Here is a 21,157-nt window from a genome sequence, read left to right on the forward strand (position 1 = left end):
ACAAAGGAAGTGAGTGTAGAGAACCAATCATGGAAGAGTAACTTTACCAAGAATGAAAACACATCCTTCTCCCACAGATTTTTTTTCTGGTTGAAGCAAAGCGAGCTAGGTATCAAATTATTCAGGGCAGTCTGGCCTGAAACGGGAGACACTTCCAGATAGAATGTTAACTGCTGTCTTTCTCAAGGGAGTCCATCCCTCTCCCTCTGACCTGTCTGTTCACAAGTTTGGATATTTGTCCAAGATGATCAGTAAACACACATCCTCATCATCACAAGTGCTCTCTTCCCACCTTTATCATCCGTGCCCTAGTCCCCTTATCCCAATTTTTGTTATCACCTCCAGACTTGACAATCCCATCATTTCTCCATTCCCCTCCCTCTTTGCTCCAGTAAACTTGAAATCATCCAGAATACTTCACACCACATCCTAAACCACACCAAATTTCATGACTAAGCTGTTAGCTCCACAATTCCCTCTATAAAACTTTACATATTTTAATTTCCTCGGGGCACTGCATAAACCAAGCAATTACCAAGTTTTTGGCTCATTTGCCTTATCTACTTAAGCAACCGCCTCAATTTTTCTTTGATAAATTCCTTTGCATGCCTTGTTTTAAAAAAAAATCTATGAAGGTAAGCTGTTGTGATCAGAAGGCAAGTACAGGGTGAACACCATGGACCAATCAGTTGAGGATCAGCTGGAGGATTAACATACTTACGAGACCCTTCTTCAGACTGAACATGTTAAAGCTAACCTTAGCAAGCATGAACAAATTTAGGCCAGGTTCTGGAGCTGCATTGTAGGGCCCAAAGAGGCTGGGCAACACGATGCCAGTAACTGAACATTTCATCAACATCTAGTGCTCAGTTTGGTACACTGGCAACAGGGCAAGTGTGGTGCAGGAGTTTTACAGAAATTCTCTAGATCAAGGAATGTTTTCCTAAGTTTGAATGCTTCAAATATCTCTGCCCATAGCACAGCAGAGCATGCAACAGCAGTGTAACACACAGCACATTACCATACTACCAGGCAGCAAGCATCAAGGCTGGTCCAGGGCAGGGCAGATCAAGGCAAGTGACGGTTAGGGTCGCGGATGGGAACTCTACAGAGGCGAGGGCAAACAGAGGAGAACTGAGGGGATCTGTGCTTTTTTCCAACGGATTACTCGTGCTCACCGATACATTTTATTTCAAATTTATCGTTTCTTCATCGTCGCTCTGGATTCAGCATGCAGCATGCAGAAATGTAAACAGTAAGGAAGACATTGTTGTAGGCAATTGTTTCCAAATTCTAGTTAACTCTGTCAGCAACAAAAGTAAAAATAAAATGTGCTCAAATAAAATAGTGGAAAAAGATTAGCAAATTAGAAAAAGATTACCCCATCTGCTATTTTCACAAATTTGAACTCATAATCATCATATCATATCATCATATATATACAGCCGGAAACAGGCCTTTTCGGCCCACCAAGTCCGTGCCGCCCAGTGATCCCCGTACATTAACACTATCCTACACCCACTAGGGACAATTTTTACATTTACCCAGCCAATTAACCTACATACCTGTACGTCTTTGGAGTGTGGGAGGAAACCGAAGATCTCGGAGAAAACCCACGCAGGTCACGGGGAGAACGTACAAACTCCTTACAGTGCAGCACCTGTAGTCAGGATCGAACCTGAGTCTCCGGCGCTGCATTCGCTGTAAAGCAGCAACTCTACCGCTGCGCTACCGTGCCGCCCCTATCCAAACTGTCAACAGGCGTGTTTGTTATCTCAGTCACATTGCACATGAGATGCCCAGACAGAGCGCCAGTAAGTTCTTCACTGTTGTACAGAAATAAAGAACCTGTCGTTCACCCAGCAGCAAAACTCTGCCCTCAGTGTTCACAAATTCACCAGGTGGAACGAGAGCAAAGTCAGATTTTCCCACTCCGTGTTTCAGTGAACAGCTTTGTTGAATGGGGGACATCAGGTGGCATTACTTTATGAAAATCATCTTATTTAACCATCAATTCAGTCAGGAAGCACAACTGGAGCAGACTTGGCTTGCACTTGAATCTTGGAGTCATAACCCAAAACTGGAATGATGGCTGACGTTGTGTCTTTTCATTGCCAAGTCATTGACATTTGGCCAGAGATATTACTAAGGTGGAAAACACAAACTACCGCCCACAAAACTGCCTAGGATGGGTTAACATGAAAATACTCCCCTTACGATTCTAAATAAGTGGCATATCTCTAGTGCTCAGGTTCAATCCTGATCTCCAGTGCTATCATTGTGGAGTTTGCATGTTCTGTCTGTGACCTTGAGCAGTTCCTCTTCATCTTCAGACCTCTCTCATGTGCCAAAAATATGTGCGTTGCTGGGTTAAATGGTCACTGTAAATGCCTTAGTGCGCAAGTTGGTGGTGAAATAGGGCAGAGGGCAGAATAGTGGGAGAACATGATTGCTGAGTTGGCTGACTGGCCTCCTTCCATGTTACAATGAAATATGGAAAGGTTACACTGCAAAAGCACTTGCTGCTTCTCTGAACAATCCCCCCTCCTCCACTTCCTGAATGATAAATATTAAAAGCTCTCCTACTGGGAGATGAGAAAAGCTCTCTCAGGACATCACAGGGTAATTATACACCACATTAAATATACTTTTCTGAACTGAAGCTGTATTTATGATAACCGACATTCAATATTTTCAAAAAGTGCATGGTGATATAACATTTGGATAGTATATGGAGAGGAAAGGTTCAGAGAGAAATGGGCCAAGCACAGAAAAATGGGATTAGTTTAGATAGGTATCTTTGTTTGATATGGTGAGTTAGGATGAAGGGCCTGTTTCCGTATTGTATATGTATGAATGTAAAGGTTACTTTAATTATCCAGGTTGAGAATAAAATGTTAAAATGCCTGAAACTAAAACAAATGGGACAATAATCTAATTCATCAAAATGGAACAAAACAATGCTAATCAATGCATTTGGTTGTGCAGAAATAATCCGAAAATAAACAGTGATTGAATGCTTAAAGTGCTCATATTCAGTGGGTTGTTCAGATGGAAATACACTATATGCACTCAGTCATCGGGATGACTGGAGTTAGGAATACTATCTCTACTATTCCCAATGGGATTTGATCCAGGTAGAGGTCTTTATTTATTTTTTTAAACCACCAGTTGAAGTGTACAAATGCTCTTGATGGTCAGTGCAGACTTGGTGAGCCAAAGGATCTGTTTCCATGCTGTATATTTCTATGTCTAGGATTCTAAACCAAAATGACTTTAAGATGTTAATCAAGCCACAAAGCATTCCCCCCATATCCATGCCTGGTTTGATAAAATAAATAGCAGGTTTGAAAAGCTCTGGTAGACAAATTATTTTGCACTCATTGCTAAATCCAGCACTGGCGAATGTCGGGCTCTCTGCACTGTTACTGCATAATAAGTACCAGTAGCAATATTAGCAACAATGCAAATATGTTTTTTGTTAGATTTGTCTCATCTGAATACATCAGAAATAGATCTGAGAATATAATATGGCATGATGCTAATATTGGCAAGCATGAAGTTATTAAGACTGTTTTCTGTTCACGTTGAGAGTTGGAGCACCCACTCCCTGTATTTAATGTCCCCATGATATGTTCTCAATTGAAGAGTGAGCTGTATTGCCCCATTCACATGGCGTAACAGTAATATAACTGTAATTCTGTTCGATCAAGAGTGAACTGCACAATGATGGCCATTCTCAGACCATTTGACACTTCTCCAAACTCCTTTTGGTTAGAATTTAAGACAGCAACATGGACTGGGATGAAAACCACAAAAGCCAGCATTCAGGAGACAGTGTATGATCTCTGTATAATTACACTCACCTTGGCCTTTTCACTGGGTTCAGAGTCTGTGCCATAAGGAGTATTATGCAACTCTCTGGAGACCACACAAAGAAATTCAGCCTGATCTTCATTCCCATAGTTGTAGGAAGAGCCCATACTAACCAGCTGGTAAAAGAGAAGAGAGTGTATTTAATACAAAGTATTAGCATTCAAACATACATTGAGTCATGCAATCAGGGAAATACAGTGACAAACTTTCCCCGACCTTCCAAATTACAAAGACCCACCTTCAGCTTTCATCACTTTAAATGAGATATGTAAAGGTAGGCCATGCTTATAAGAGGGACAAACAGCAACATGAAAGCAGAAGGGAGGGACAGATGTGTTGGTCGATGCTCCCACTTTCCAGGTTATGTGGTGAAAGTTTCAACAAGCACAAGCATCACCAATTTACTCATGTACAATGAAGAGTAGAAGTGACTATAACTCTGACACTTGTTGAAACAAACCAGGGTAGGCACAGCTGGTTTTGCTTTGAGAACCTCAAATGTGCTGGAGCAACAGAATAATTCATCAACATACTTTCATAACGTGTCCACAGACCAACAATAAATACAAGCTGATCCAGAACAAACATTGGTCCTTAGAAAATAGTCCCACCGGCAACTCTCATTTGTTTCTCTTTCCTGTAGACATAGAAAACATAGAACATAGAAAATAGGTGCAGGAGTAGGCCATTCGGCCCTTCGAGCCTGCACCGCCATTCAATATGATCATGGCTGATCATTCAGCTCAGTAGCCTGTACCTGCCTTCTCTCCATACCCCCTGATCCCTTTAGCAAAAAGGGCCACATCTAACTCCCTCTTAAATATAGCCAATGAACTGGCCTCAACTACCTTCTGTGGCAGAGAATTCCACAGACTCACCACTCTCTGTGTGAAGAAATGTTTTCTCATCTCGGTCCTAAAAGACTTCCCCCTTATCCTTAAGCTGTGACCCCTGGTTCTGGACTCCCCCAACATCGGGAACAATCTTCCCGCATCTAGCCTCTCCAACCCCTTAAGAATTTTATATGTTTCTATAAGATCCCCCCTCAGTCTTCTAAATTCCAGCGAGTACAAGCCCAGTCTATCTAGTCTTTCCTCATATGTAAGTCCCGCCATCCCAGGGATCAATCTGGTGAACCTTCTCTGTACTCCCTCTAAGGCAAGAACGTCTTTCCTCAGGTTAGGAGACCAAAACTGCACACAATACTCCAGGTGCGGTCTCACCAAGGCCCTGTACAACTGCAGCAGAACCTCCCTGCTCCTAAACTCAAATCCTCTTGCTATGAATGCCAACATACCATTCGCTTTCTTCATTGCCTGCTGCACCTGCATGCTTGCTTTCAATGACTGGTGCACCATGACACCCAGGTCACGTTGCATCTCCCCTTCTCCCAATCGGTCACCATTCAGGTAATACTCTGCTTCCTGTTCTTGCCGCCAAAGTGGATAACCTCACATTTATCCACATTATATTGCATCTGCCATGCATTTGCCCACTCGCCTAATCTATCCAAGTCACTCTGCAGCCTCCTAGCATCCTCCTCGCAGCTAACACTGCCACCCAGCTTCGTGTCATCCGCAAACTTAGAGATGTTGCATTCAATTCCCTCGTCCAAATCATTAATACACACTGTAAATAACTGGGGTCCCAGCACTGAGCCTTGCGGTACCCCACTAGTCACTGCCTGCCATTCCGAAAAGGACCAGTTTATTCCTACTCTTTGCTTCCTGTCCGCCAACCAATTTTCTATCCACCTCAACACTGAACCCTCAATACCGTGTGCTTTAAGTTTGTACACCAATCTCCTATGTGGGACCTTGTCTAAGGCCTTCTGAAAGTCCAGATATAACACATCGACTGGTTCTCCCTTATCCACTCTACTAGTTACACCCTCTTGCTCCCTCTCTACTACCTCCTCAGTCTCCCATTCAGTCTCACTGCAATACCTCGCATGAGGACGTAAATCACAAAGCAACAAACCTCAGCTATGTTCATTTAAATTATTGATTGTCACAGGCCAACAAAGGCAGGAGATCAGGGTGAAATAATTCATGAAATCAGTTCTGACAAGTGTATACATAAACTGCAAATATACTGAAGAAAGCATCCTTTCAGGATACATCATGACTTGGTACGGCAACTACTCTGCCCACGACCGCAAGAATTGCACAGCCTACCTAGACCATCACATAAACTAGTCCAAACCCATCGACTCCACCTGCACCTTGCCGCCCAGGGAAAGCAGCCAACATAATTAAGTTAGTTAGTTAGCTAGGTTTATGGCCATGTGTACCAAGATGCAGTGTAAAGCTTATGAACCACTTACATACACCTCAGTCATTCTCTCTTCTCCTTTCTCCTGTCAGAAAATACAAAGCTTGAAAGCATGTACCACTGGAAACAAAAACATTTATCACTCTTGAACAGACCTCTCATAAACTAAGAATGTATTTGTAAACTGCCAATCAACCAATTGCAGTCCTTGCACTTTTGTTTTACACACTAGCTGTAGCACTATATTCTGTACTATTTCCTTTCTCTTTTTGCACCACCTGTATGGTTTGATTGTACTCTTGTATGATCTGGATTGATTTGCCTGGATAGCACACAGAACAGTATTTTTTAACTGTATGTCGGTGCACGTGACAAAAATAAACCAAAATACCAATACCAAAAAATGCTACGATATGTCACACCAAAATGTTCTAACTGCGGCAGAGGATAGAACGAACCGATGTAACTATCTTTGTGATGAGATCAGAACCACAGCTTTAGAGGTTCAGTAAACATTCTCTGCAGCTGTTTAGAGACACGGATCCTGGAGCTGAAGGCAGTCGTGACTGAGGTTGATGCAGCTGAGTGGACTCAGTCAGGAGAGTGATGGCCCCACACTGGACAAACATCCTATTTGGGAAATGACAATTGCAGTTTAACAAACTGTGGAGTCTAAGAAAATGCTTCCGTCTCAGATTGGACCCATAATTACGGAGTCGCTCGGAGCCATGCTTCAGAAATTTCTGCCTCAGATCATTTTTCCTTAATTTCATTAGGACCCAGCTCACAACGAGTTCATGACTTTTTTAATCCAAACTTAGCAACCCAAAGGCTGAGATAAGATTCCTTAATGATACAGAAGTGAGTGGCTTTGCAGATAGTGAAGATGGTTGTGAAAGATTGCAGCAGGATCTGGATCGATTGGCCAGGTGGGCAGAGGAATTGTTGATGAAATTTAATACAGAGAAGTGTGAGGTGTTACATTTTGGGATGTCGAACAAGGGCAGGACCTACACAGTAAATGATAGGCCTCTGGGTAGTATTGTAGAACAGATGGATCTAGGAGTACAGGTGCATGGTTCCTTAAAGGTCGAGTTGCAGGTAGATAAGGTGGTCAAAAAGGTTTTTGGCATTTTGGCCTTCATCAGTCAGAGTATTGAGAATCCTATGCTGTCTCTCTACACAAGGAAGATAGATGCAAAATGTTGGAGTAACTCAGCAGGTCAGGCAGCATCTCTGGAGGAAAGGAGTAGGTGATATTATGGGTCAGAACCCTGAAAGTCTGAAGGGTTCCAACCCGAAACGCCACCTTTTCTCCTGAGATGCTGCCTGACCTGCTGAGTTACTCCAGCATTTTGCGTCTATCTTCAGAAGTAAACCAGCATCTGAGATTTCTTCCTACACATTTTCTCTTCCCAAAATTGGTCTGTGCTCTGACTGAAAGCTTTCCATTCTCAGGAGCAAGCCAGGCAGTGATGTGGAGCAAGGACCCTGGCCTGTCAATCCATGCAAGGACAGGCTTGTGAGCAGCAGTGGACATCCTGCCTATCTTCTTTGAGCAACAACTGGCCAATGATCTAGAGCTGGCACTGTGGCCAAACACCACACACATCAAGGGTCTGTGATGAAGGAGGAGCATCATGGTCCACTTCACATCCTGCAGGAGCAGGTACAAGATCAGGAGTGTGATTCTCTGAGTTTTTTCAAGCAAGAGGTGCAATTATTTCTGTATGGGGCAAAGATCCCCAGTAGAAAAGGAACCACCTTTTTCTACTAATCAGCGCCAGAATGATCACCTGGTGGAAATAAAAAATGCAGGTGTGGAAAATTTGACAGGATGAGAGGGGAACTTCCCAGATTCCAACTCTCTTCTCTCCCAAAACTGAGATTTTCATCAGCTTGTTGCATCTTCCAGGATCAACCCTGGGCTTGCCTGTCATATGCTCTGTAAGGCATCACCACTTTATGTGAGAAACTAGAACAGCTGGTCTATTAATCTCCAAAATGTAATATTTTAATCGCTTTAGGAGCAAAAGGCAGGCATCTGAGCCATATCCCTTAAAGGCAACAATATGGTCCATTCCTCACAAAAGACTACCCTCTTTGCTTACTCAGGAGCCTGTCCTTGCATGGATTGACAGGCCAGGGTCCTTGCTCCACGTCACTGCCTGGCTTGCTCCTGAGAATGGAAAGCTTTCAGTCAGAGCACAGAGCAAATTTTGAGGAGAGAAAATGTGTAGGAAGAAATCTCAGATGCTGGTTTATTTCTGAAGATAAACGCAAAATGCTGGAGTAACTCAGCAGGTCAGGCAGCTTCTCTGGAGAAAAGGTGGCATCTCGGGTTGGAAGCCTTCAGACTCAATGTAGACTTGGACCTTTAAAAAGTCAACAATTAATTGAAAGGTAATTTTTTCAATTCAGTGGTTTAATTGGTGTCTCTCTCAGAAAACAAAGAGGAGAACTAGGCGCATGGAATGTTTTTGTAACAATGCCCCAAGGGAAGATACCCCGGGGACCAGGAATAAACATTATCGTAAACAGATTTGCAGCAAGAAAATAACAAATAGGTCCTGCTTGTTTTTGCACCCACGACATCAACAGTCAGCTCTGGTTCCACTAGTCAGCATCAGGGCAGGCAATGGTTGTTTAGCAAGCAAATGCCTGAAGATAATACTCTCAATACAAACAGGCAGATGAAAGGAAGCTCAGGCTCACCCCTTGGACTGAATAGAGATAGTATCTAAAGCAGTCACTTAATCAGTATTTGGCTTCTCCAATCTGTTAGAGATCACATCACGAGCACTAAATACAATAAATTTAAGTGCAAGTGAATTGGGAAGGGAAGTTATGAGATGATGGGCAAATGGTGCATCTCCTTTGGTTGCATGGGAATGTGTTGTGAGATGGAGAATGGGTGCTGTTGGACATAGAATAGACAGTAAATCAGAGTCACAGCTAGAACAGTCAGCTGGAATGCTGATGAGGGAGAGGAGGTAGAGCGCTGTCTGCTCACGACAGCAAGGTCAGAGCAGCAGATGTCACAAATGACATTGAATGTGGAGGTTGGTGGGGTAAGAGCATAAGTAGCAAAGATTTAGATGAAGTTGAGAGTCCCATCAACTATAGAGGAGGAAAATGTAGACACAAGGAACTGCATATGCTGACTTGCAAAAAAAGGAGAAAGGGCTGGAATAACTCAGTGAGTCAGGCAGAATCTCTGGAGAAGATGTTTAGGTGATGGTTTGGGTCGGGACTAACAAAATTTAAGGAGAAAGTAAGATCTCAGTGGCATTGCAGAAGATATCATCAGAAAAGGCAATGAAACTGGGAGGAAGTTATGGGTCGTAGGACAAGAGGAATTGCAGTCAAAAGAACTTTTGTCATGCAATAAATATTCTAGCAATCTGCTATGTTCCAGATTTTCCCATTTTATGTGTCTTTCTGTTCCAACAGTTTCCCTCTCTCTATCCATTTTCAGCATTCTCTTTTTACCCTTTCTCTGTACAGGTCAGCTGCGATTAGCATGTTTTCACTACCATCGGCCTTTACCATCATGACATGTAACACTTGTTTACTCCTGATCTTCATCTTATCACAAATGTCCCCTTTGTTCTTTCCATTTTCATCCCACCCCTCAGCCGAGCAACAAATGTGACCTAGACAGGACCCATTAGTGAGCGTTCAATGAGCAAACTCATTCAGATTTATGATCACTCTGGTGGCAAATCTAAGTATGATTACTCCTTACAAATCTGTCTGGCTACTTCTTCATGGAATAAATGCATCACTGGGAAGTTGAAACAGATTGCGCCTAATGTACTGAACTGAAATCAGGTACGGAATCACCGACTGATTTATCCCTCCTGAAGAAAGTGAGGACAACTGCAGCATCACTACTATTGAGATTATTCAACAACCAGGTGCCAACTGAATCTAAAGCTCTCTGGATATAGCGTAAAACTGAAAATCTGCTATCGAACAATTCTGAGTTCCGCAGCTGGTTACCCACGTAATATTTACCATGCTCCTTTTCATTGGGGCCTTGTTCCCATGTTCCAGTTAACATACGGGGCTGCATTCCCGTATTCCACTGAAGCTATCCAGGGGTTTAGTTGCTGTGCTCTCAATAACACCCCTGGGATCCAGTTCCCACACTCCCTTTACACTCACCCAAACAACAGTTGCCACACTCCCTTTACACTCACCTGTTTTATTGCACAACTCACTTTCATATTGCATAATATACTTTTCAAAATGGACTAGAGATATTAATAGAAACTGTCTTTAAAAAAATCAGCTAATCCTGCACTAAAGTCTTGAGTGTCAGATTATTTGAGGGTTACTGCACAACCCCCTTTTGTTTTTAAAAGGCAGTGAGATAAAAGTCACCATTATTAGATACGCATTCAGGTTTATTCTGGCCAGTCTGTCAGTTCAGGAGACTTGGTAAGATACACATCTAAAGAAATTCAGTTTTTATTTTCCACCCAGTACATTAGACATGTCTGGTCTGCCAGCTGGGTACATCCAGCTGCTGCAACTCCCCACGAAAGGTCAGAAGCAAGTATGCAAAAACAAAACAGCTTCCGTCTTATTCAAACAGACCACCCTGATCACACTGTACACAACCAGCACATCCTACTATGTCTCACATCATTGTGTCAGGAAATATTTGAAATAGCTTTGTTTTAGATAAACCACTTAGAATCCTATAATCTTAATCTTAGGTTTCAAGGAAGCATAAATTTAGATATTTGGTCACTGGAGAATTTACAGAAGTGGTTTCTAGCATAATAGGGGGCAATAATATCTCACCCTTCTTGACATTTCCCTGCATGATTCAACCAACATGCAACTCAGTTCTTTGCTAATAATTGTGAACAGCTTAACGAAAACAGCAAAACAGTAAATAGCCTGGGGTATGCCAGGTGTACAATGACTAAACAGGCTCTGACATAACAGAGAAACGCAGAAACTATTGCCAAGCTATTTTCCCTCAAGAGACAGATCAAGTGGAGCTCTCAAACCAACTCTTCTATTGAGAACAACATTAACCCCACGTCAGCCCTGTTACAGGTTCAAGGATGCTGGTGTTCATTAAAGTGGAAAAAGCAGTTTAACACTAAGAACAGAACCAGCATTGAAGCAGAGGGAACCAGGGCACAATACTTAGAGAAGGAATTTGTCGTGCGGAGGTACACAGCAATCAAGAGTACTTCAAGAGGCAGGAAGCCAGGTGTTTCAGTGGAAGGCTAATCTTATGAAATCTTTCCACAATGTTAATATTTTCTCTTCATAAGTGGATGGAATTAAGTGCCCCGGACTAAACATCCTGTTTTCCTAAATTTAAGCAAAAACAGAATATCTGGGAAATGCTCTATACGGTAGAGAGCATAAATGGAAACAGAAATATAGAATTAGCACTTCAAGTTGAAGAGCCTTTTTTCTGACGTCTTGACACTTCAACATTAGACGCTGCCTGCCTGGTTGAATATTTCTGCATTTTATGCTTTTAGTTTAAGATGTCATTAATTTTATTTCTTATTTTAATTAATTTCTTCTTTGCTGATATTATTGCTTACCTAGGACAGGTGTGAAAGGCAGAAAAGCACAGAAGTCATGCCAACAGATCACCTCTAACAGGCTTTAATGGAAGGCAAGGCTGTGGACACAGCTTTAGTTCCTGTAAAATTTGACATGGATTTTATTTTTAAATGACATTGAGATATTTAAAAACTATTACATTTGATGGAAATTAGAAAAATAAAAGCACAAACTGATGCCTTCCATAGGTCATGAATCGACACTGGAATCTCAGAGCCTTCAACAGATCTGACAGGCGCAGGACACAAAAAGGAATGCCCCAGATATTTGCTTGGAATTGCAACAAGATCAGGTCTCATTAGACTCCATGTTCAGCACGGTGATAGATTTAGTCTCCTCAAATCTGTTATCAAGCTCTGGATTCAGGACACGTGCTGGCAGTTTCTGTTGGTACAGCCAACTAAATTCACCCATTATATCTCGGGCCAAAGATAAATCAAGGATGGGGAGCATTTTTGTTTCACTTCTCTTCCATCTGCATAATAAAGGGAGTTATAGAAGCTGGAGGGACCAGATTATGCGCAGGCAGATAAGTGTTGGTCTTTGCGTCATGTTCGGCACAGACATTGGGGAGGCCAAAGGAACTGTTCCTGTGCTGTACTGTTCTATGCTCGATATGTTCCTGGCAACATCTTCATACATCTCTTCTACACCATCTCCAGCACATTCATATCTTACCTGTAACCTGCAACAACTGTGGTCTAGTTGGTGTACAATATATTTCCAGCCTTGCCAAATAAAGGAAAGCATTCAGTATGCTTTTTAAATCGTCTCATTGATCTCTCCCAAGTATCATATAACCACTGTATATGCTCTTCAAGATTCCATTCTTCCCTCGTTTCATTCAATATTTCATTTATTTTATACTCTTGTCCTGTAACAGTTCCTAAAAACATTACCCTAAATTTCCCTGGTTAAATTCCATTTGCCACTTTTAATTGACACAATCATCTATACCTTCCTGCAGTCTAAACTTTGCCTCCATATTGAAATAATAAAGATCACGAACGGAAGAACTATAATTTGACAGATCCTCATGATACATTACTTGTTAGTAAAACCTTATGAAGGAATAACTTATATTTTAAATAATAATAGACAAGTTCAGAAAAATCTAACGTCTCAAAGACCAAAAATTGAAAAGGATGTGGTGCAGTTTGTCATTCACAAAGGCAAACATGGCCGATGCAAGCACCCAGCTGATAATCGTCAGGAAAACATAGCTAATAAAAAAAATTGCCCTTGAATATTCATCATACTTCTTCACTGCTATGATCTTATGGAGGAACTTTAAATATACAGATTGACTAGACAATAGCAACTAATTTTCAAGAATATTAGAAACACATAGCTCCACCAACTTGCCCCTCTCATCTGTAGCTCCGTTAATTTCAGCAATTCTTGAACTGATCTCCACTCAGCATAAATAATCATTGGGTAATGGATGAGCCTTGGCCACTTCAAAACCTGCTTCCCATAAAGTGTTGGAATGTTAGGAACTGAACAGGACAACAGTTGTTCTTAAAATAAAATCATGTCTGCCATGTTTTGATTATGAATTGCCATTTTCACTTTCAAATCACTTTCAAAGTAGGGCGGATGGTGGCTTGCTTTCAGGTCTCCTCACTGGTTTCGTCTTCTGTCTAGACTTTGAGATTATTGATGTATAAACTAAGAATATTGCAAACCACTTAAAACAGAAGCTTTATATTGATAAGTCCCTCATGTTTTTGCAACTATAATAAGGGCCCAAACCTACATTTAAAGCTTTTACTTCTACTCCCCAGTGGCTCCCATTTGGTAATACACTTTTTGGCACTGTTTTTAATGGATGCTGGCCTTTAAAATATGCAACGTTGGAGAAGCTTGAATTTGGACTCGATGTAGTTCAGAAATATGCATATTCAGAAGTTATTCAAGCTGCTTTGGCAACATGCCAGAAATTCTGTGCATTTTGTCTTCACTTTCAATTTTCAAGTTTTGCAAAGTTCATCTTGTTCATTGCAAGAGGCATCTAATGTTAAAAGGCCACTCAAACTACTCAAACCAACACGCAGTCCAGATCTCTCCCAATAGCTCCTTAATCTCCCGAGGACGAGCAAGTAAATCTTTCACAACGGAAAGACTACTTTTCTCCGTGATTGCCAGCAATCAAGCATATCCTCAAGATATCAATTTATTGTTCTACTTGAACCCGAGATAACACTGGCATGAACAGGATAGAATACAATTTTAATATAAGATGCAGTATTTTGAACATCTCTTCATATAGTGTTATCTCAGTTACCTCCAAGACATTTAATTTATGCCATGTACTCAGTACTGTACTGATGACTCTGTCATATTTGGAACAACTTTAAATTTAAATCATTTCATCAACTATCTGCTATCTAAGTGCTTAGAGGTGTAGAGAATCCAAGGAGGTAATACATTTAAAACATGAAAACATGAAAAGGTATTGATAACATCCCAATATCTTGTTCAAATATCCATTCATTTTCTGAAGGGGCCAACAAATTGGGGTGGATAGCTGACTTCCAATCATACTTCCAATGGAGTTTTTGTACAGATTTGGAGAACTTAATTTTTCTCTTGAAGCCAAAATGGGGCACTGGCTAAGATTACCTAAATGGGCAGAGACTAAGAATTGAATCCATGTACTTCCAACTCCATTGCCTCCAGGTGTAAGGATCCAATTCAATGCCACAAAACAGAAGGATGTGGTCTACACCCATTAGCTGACAGATTTTAAGGAACAGAGCAGTTTGTATGCTTTTTACATTGTCCAGATTATTTAATTTAAAAAATACAGTCAGAAAAGAAAACGATCTGCCTTTAAAATAAGACTAAAACGAGTAGCAATTACAAATTCCTTTAAATTATTAATAGGCATCAAATGTGCATAAAAATCTTGCTGTGATCTGTGCCGAGAAATCAAACCCATCAGGGTCAATCTGGACTCTAGAGAGAATGCCTCAATTCACCAAGCAGCAAAAGACTGCAGATGCTGCAATCCTCCAGTGGGTTAGACAATATCTGTGGGGGATGGGCACCAATTCTGCAAAAGGACATTGATCCAAAGCATCATCTTCTGTGGCAAAGATAGACACAAAAAGCTGGAGTAACTCAGCGGGACAGGCAGCATCTCTGGAGAGAAGGAATGGGTGACCCTTCTTTAGAAACCCATCTTCTGTGGCTCTCTCCAGACACTGGCTGTACTGGTGAGTGTTGCTGATTTCTTGATTTAATACTAAAGCTTCAGTGTCCTGCCGCAGGACAACTTGGAAAAAGATTATCTGAAGAATTTTATTGCATATTTTTAAAAAGCAATTCCAAAATCATGTGGACAGCCCAATGGAAAGGCAATCATGCAAAGGGATGTGAACAGCAGAAAGATTAACCATTAGCCCTTATCCTAGGGTTATTCAAGACTGCTGCAGGTTTCATCAAAAATCAAGCAAAGACATGACAATAGACAATAGGTGCAGGAGGAGGCCATTCGGCCCTTCGAGCCAGCACCGCCATTCAATGAGATCATGGCTAATCATTCTCACTCAGTACCCCGTTCCTGCCTTCTCCCCATACCCCCTGACTCCGCTATTCTTAAGAGCTCTATCTAGCTCTCTCTTGAATGCATTCAGAGAATTGGCCTCCACTGCCTTCTGAGGCAGAGAATTCCACAGATTCACAACTCTCTGACTGAAAAAGTTTTTTCTCATCTCAGTTCTAAATGGCCTATCCCTTATTCTTAAACTGTGGCCCCTTGTTCTGGACTCCCCCAACATTGGGAACATGTTTCCTGCCTCTAACGTGTCCAACCCCTTAATAATCTTATACGTTTCGATAAGATCTCCTCTCATCCTTCTAAATTCCAGTGTATGATTACTAACAGTAACAAACTTGCCTCAGGAAAGATTGTATTTCCAAATCTGATTTTATAATCTATATTTTTGGTCAATATACCTTTTGAAAGCTGTTAAAACTATTACAGAAAGCAAAAGCACAATGCATTGAGCTTTGCACACAATTGCAGCAAAAGGTGTGAAAATGGGTACAGACTATAGATATTTTTTATCTATCAACTCCGACATATAAACAGAATATCAGCACAACCAGAATTGAAATGGTGATGTAAATTGACCTTTCAAAGGATGAAGAATGGAATGGAAAGCGGGTAATGGTAAGAAGCAGGAAGACAGGTCGTGCATTATTAGAATGAATGTGGAGGGTATTACTGGGACAGACCTCGCTGCTGCTGTTGTGGAAACTGGTCTCCTCCCCCTTCACTTCCCGCGACACAATCAGCAGAAATTCTGACTGATGGTCCCGCCCGAGGCCATAGGGGGAACCTATACTGACCAGCTGTAACAACCAGAGCAGAGTGTTTGTAACAGTGGGTGTATTACAAGAGTTCTTTCATTTCAAGTTTTCAAAAGATGTAAAGTAAAAATATCTTAATAATTATTAACATATCAATTACAGTTTCAGTGACACAAATTTCCAATGCTAAAATGTGGCAAATACTTAAAACAATAACACCAGAAATATTGAACTGTAAAACAAGTCCATCTCTTTATTCAGGTTACAGAATGCTGTGTGGTATGAACATCCCGTAATCTGCGGGCATCTGCTTAGACACGAGAACCACCCGGTCGGTCTACGGTAATGGAGCACTAATGGGTGATTATTGCTTTGTTCACATCTGCAGCTGCTCCATTGGAGCGAGTGGGCTTAAGATAGTGGGCTCAAGAAAGTGGGGGCTAAAGTGGAGGAAGAGAAAAGACAAGGGCCTTCGCTTAAAACAAAACAGTACACGGCCACAAATAACTTCTCAATTCTACTAAGTCATCAGATCAGTCAGGGCGTTTGGGGCTGAGGAAGGAAGAAAATAATCTGTTAGCCTTTCACCAACTGGAAAGGACTAAATAGCCATGGGCAGGATAGGGTTTAAGTCATGCCACATGTGGTTGAACGGATTGCAAGCATAACATGACAATCAAAGGCAGACATGCTGCAGCAGCGAGGAAGGGGTGTCATCCAGCAGCTGTAAAGTAAGTGAAATGGATGGAGGGATAGAAGCAGGGGTGCAAGCAACTGTGGAGAAGCATGCAGGGTGGAGAAGGGCTGAAGAAGGTACCTAGAACTAGTTCCTTAAAAGAGTTGGAAAGTGCAAGGTCCCTACTTTAAAAGAGCAGAATTAAGTTGGCAGAGGGGAAAACTGACCAAAATTTACCACACTCTGGGATATAGAGCACAATATTTGTGACATGAACAACTCCCCAAGACTTATTATTTGAACAGAAAATCCTTAGGCAATTTATCCCCCAAAAATATACTTTCCCATCAAAGTAATTTGGGATGGCTTATTGGCATAAAAATATTTACTTTTATGTTTAATTGAATTAACCGAAATTATTTTATCTTGAAGCAAAAGGAGACTCAACAGATTATGTAACTTTAGTGCCATTGTTTTATTAAAGCTTGAAATGTCAAGGGATTCTAGGATGCAGAAAACAGCAAATGCCAGGACAGATGCTTGGATTTAAAAGATTTAAACAATCACCTTTGAAATACTTGATCATAGACTAACTGAAATAAACAAAGCCAACTCGTATGTCACAGGGAAAGTTCATGAAAGTACTTGTTTAAATGGGAGGCTAAATCTCTCACTTATCAGGCGATTTGCCAACAATGCTATTGCATGAGAGACAGCCAAAGGCTTTGAGAAATGCAAGTGGACACTATATAAACACAAGCTTTATTTTCTGTAAGTATGAAAAAAAAGTTGATTGATCTGTGGGGCTTATGAGTCAAAACATGCATACCGTTTAAGTGCAGTAGGCTGAGATGGGGAAAGGACAAAAGAACATTAAACAAGGGTAAAACAGCCCAAGTTGACAGTCCAATACATTGACTTTAGAAAAATGTTCATTCTAAATTAAACATTGTCTGTGTGAGCAGGTATTGCTGTAATTACACATCCCTGCCAGTAGCAGCACTGCTGCTCCATTATAAATAAGGTATGAAATATTGTATTACAATAGAAAAAGTGAACACAACGTGCATTGTTTTTACACCTCTTCTCCAAAGCTAGACATAGGGAAGTAATGCACAACTAATTATGCACAATTATTTATGATTTCCAATGAAAACGGAGCGTTTTCACGGGGTTAGTGCTAACAGTAATTGTCAGTAGAATGTGGCTGATTTAAATCACAGGTAAGAGAATTTAAATGAGACAATCAGAAATGCATTACCCAGATATGCTTCTAATCATGGGAGGGGGGATTGCAATACGAGGACACATCTTTAGTGAAGAACCTTGCCCTGGAATGGAAGACCAACCATGTTCCTAGATAGCTACAAAAAGAAAGCTGGGAATGATTCAAGCTGCAGCAATAGTCGAGTCCCCAAGCACTATGTGGAAAGGAACTGCTGATGCTGTTTTTTTTCCAAAGATAGATACAAAGTGCTGGAGTACCTTAGCAGGTCAGATAGCATCTCTGGAAAAAAAAACGATGGATGACGTTTTGGGTTGGGACCCTTCTTCACACTGACCTTCAGGCTGCCTGACCCACTGAGTTATTCCAGCACTTTGTGTCTATCTTTCCCAAGCACTGTGTTTGTATCACCAGACTCAAACACTTTTTAAACAGATTTATTTTAAACACTCAACTCCAGCTTGGAAATGTCAGTTGGTTGTCCAGCGATAAACACTGAATTGAGAATAAATCCAAGAAAATCTGCATGCTTTGAATCTGTTTCTGATGTAGCCAACTACTGTTGAATACACAGCTGCTGATTTCTGAGTCCTGTGTGGAGGACCAAAATAGAAGTGAAACAACAATGTAATTTTTGATTGCTTCCTGTTCAAGGGAATATTTTAGCATCCTTACCTGTTCAAACTTCCATCCATCAGACATTGTCGACACCATCTGGGTGAGTTCCTCTTCTTGGCACTGTAGCACTCTGTAGACATGTTTCATTGGGATCTGAAGATTATAGTCAAGAAGAAATAAATTCTTAGCTCACAAACCTATTATAGAATATATTATGAAATGCAGTGAACACTCAGGACTTTCCAATAATGGAAATAATGTTTATCGAATCTTAAACTGGATCAATAAATTTTGTTTAAATTGCTGATGATAAATTCACAGGTATAACTTACACTTCTAAATCTATGTCTATTTGTATCTTCTTGATCAGGCCAGATTACCCATTTAGTCCCCTTGAGAACCTCCTCCCACCGTTCAACCCCCTATCTTCCATCCCAGCCCCCTGTCCACCTCTTCAGCAACCCTCAAACTCTCAATTTCCAAAATTCTCCAAGCAGCAAGATGATTGATAAAGAAAGCAAACATGGGGGAGAAAGTGTGAGTACATTAAATCTCGGTTAGGTGGTTATTGGATTGCCATGTTAGCTCAGGCAGAGAGGGGAAAGTATTCCTGTTAATGTTTTGGTTCGTTATATGTGCAGAGGGCAGAGCTTTCACGTCAATTATCATTTTCAAGCAGCTAATTATTAAACAGGGATAGTGTGCTTATTTCATTGAATGGATTCTCTCTGTAGACTTGAAAATAACTGTTTCTCAGTGTAAAGTAATATTGTCAAACAATCCAAAATAAATTACCTAACAGACTGTCCAATGTCTTGAAAGAATATTTGTTTACAAACTTTATTCCATGTTCTGCCGTTGATGGTCATTATCACGTGACTAAACTGAGAATTTTACTTAATCCTCAGCGATTCCTGACTCTGTCCCCTCATCCTTTAGATTTTAGAAATACAGCGCAGAAACAGGCCCTTTGGTGCACCGTCTCTGCGTCGACCAGCGGTCACCCCGTACACTAACACTACCCTGCACATTAGGGACAATTAAATTTTTTACCAATGCCAATTAACCTACAAACCTGTACGTCTTTGGAGGGTGGGGCGGAAACCGGGAAACCCATGCAAATGCAGGGAGAATGTACAAACTCCGTACAGACAGCACCCGTAGTCAGGATCAAACCCAGGTCTCTAGCATTGTAAAGCAGCAGCACTACCACTGCACCACTGTGCTACCCCTCAAGGGCTTCCACCAGGGATGGCCGAATAGATCAGAGCTGGAAATCTTGTCCAATTTTCTCTCCCTACAGCAAGAACAGACTGCTTGGTAACACTTAAATAATTGCAAAAGAAATCTGCTTGAGACACAGGCTGAACTCAGCACTTAGCAGATAAGCTGCACATACCTTCATTAAAGACTGGATTTTAGCAGGCTCTGCAGAAGTGAGGCTGCAGCTTTTCCTGTGCTCTTGGCTGACTGCATTTCCTGAGCAGTCATTTCTCCTTTAGTATTGCAATCGACGTTCAAATTAGTCTCTTTTAGATTTCTGAGTTACAATAAGTTCTATTTTCTGAACACATTCACTGTGGGTGTTTTACAATGCTGCTGCAGTCTTTGCACTTTAATGGCAACAATTTTCTCAAGTACTAAAACCATTCAGCAAAATGGCACTTATTTGCACACTAATTTAAAAAATAAAATCTCCACTATCTAGTGTAGGAAAGAACTGCAGATGCTGGTTTAAATGGACGGTAGACACAAAATGCTGGAGTAACTCAGCGGGACAGGCAGCATCTCTGGAGGGAAGGAATGGGTGACAATTCGGGTCGAGACCCTTCTTCAGACTGAAGGGTCTTGACCAGAAATGTCACCCATTCCTTCTCTCCAGAGATGCTGCCTGTCCCGCTGAGTTACTCCAGCATTGTGTCTACTCTTCACTCTCGAGGGTTGTAATACCAAATAAAACTATTTGATCTCTACATAGCTTCTGCTATTATGCTTTTTTTCTGCTCACTGTTATATCTTTCTGCGTTTCTAAAGCCTTCCTACGTGGTTTCAATTCATTGATAATGACCATCTTTTGAGAGCACTGGCTATTCTTTACCCGAGTCATTTTGTACACAGCAAGGATAACGGCAGAATCTTTATTTTTGGCTATGGTACTTGAGAGTCTTATACTGGCCAAGATAACTGGGTAGTGTTTTTAAGTGTCAGGTGTGGGTCTCCAATCCACAATGCAGTTATAATATACCTTTGGATACCAGAAGCAGGCATGAAAATTACTACCCGATTGTGTCTTTCTTTAACCATGGATATCTTGCTTGCAGCCTCTCCCCACCAATCCTCAAGGATAATTGCACATATTTGGAGGTCTCTTTTCACTCACCTGTAATGTTTTGGTGTCTCTTTCTCCTATCCTGTCTTTCACTAACTTTATTAGTGATGTGATGTTGTAAAACTCTGCTTCCTCCAGTACACCTAAAAGGAACAAATCACCAATGAAGTACTTTAAGCTATAAACCTGCAGAGAGTTTAAAAAGTTCCTGATAATCGCAACTCAGTTCTCTGCC

At 41.2% G+C, this 21,157-nt stretch overlaps 1 protein-coding gene across 2 annotated transcripts in view; it reads right to left on the bottom strand.

Annotated features, from left to right (window-relative positions):
- The window catches only part of LOC144603939 (BTB/POZ domain-containing protein KCTD5-like), a 48,437-nt gene that overhangs the window by 6,079 nt on the left and 21,201 nt on the right, over positions 1-21,157 (bottom strand). Inside the window, exons 3-6 of one of the 2 annotated variants that reach the window (XM_078417781.1) lie at positions 20,974-21,065; positions 18,651-18,746; positions 16,000-16,116; positions 3,867-3,992 (exon numbers count right to left, since the gene is read on the bottom strand). In XM_078417781.1, the coding sequence (XP_078273907.1) occupies positions 3,867-3,992; positions 16,000-16,116; positions 18,651-18,746; positions 20,974-21,065 (431 nt within the window). The remainder of the gene's footprint in view (positions 1-3,866; positions 3,993-15,999; positions 16,117-18,650; positions 18,747-20,973; positions 21,066-21,157) is intronic. The other variant, XM_078417782.1, reaches the window with a different exon arrangement.

The sequence above is a fragment of the Rhinoraja longicauda genome, chromosome 21, assembly GCF_053455715.1.
Source record: "Rhinoraja longicauda isolate Sanriku21f chromosome 21, sRhiLon1.1, whole genome shotgun sequence".
Classification (NCBI taxonomy): domain Eukaryota; kingdom Metazoa; phylum Chordata; class Chondrichthyes; order Rajiformes; family Arhynchobatidae; genus Rhinoraja; species Rhinoraja longicauda.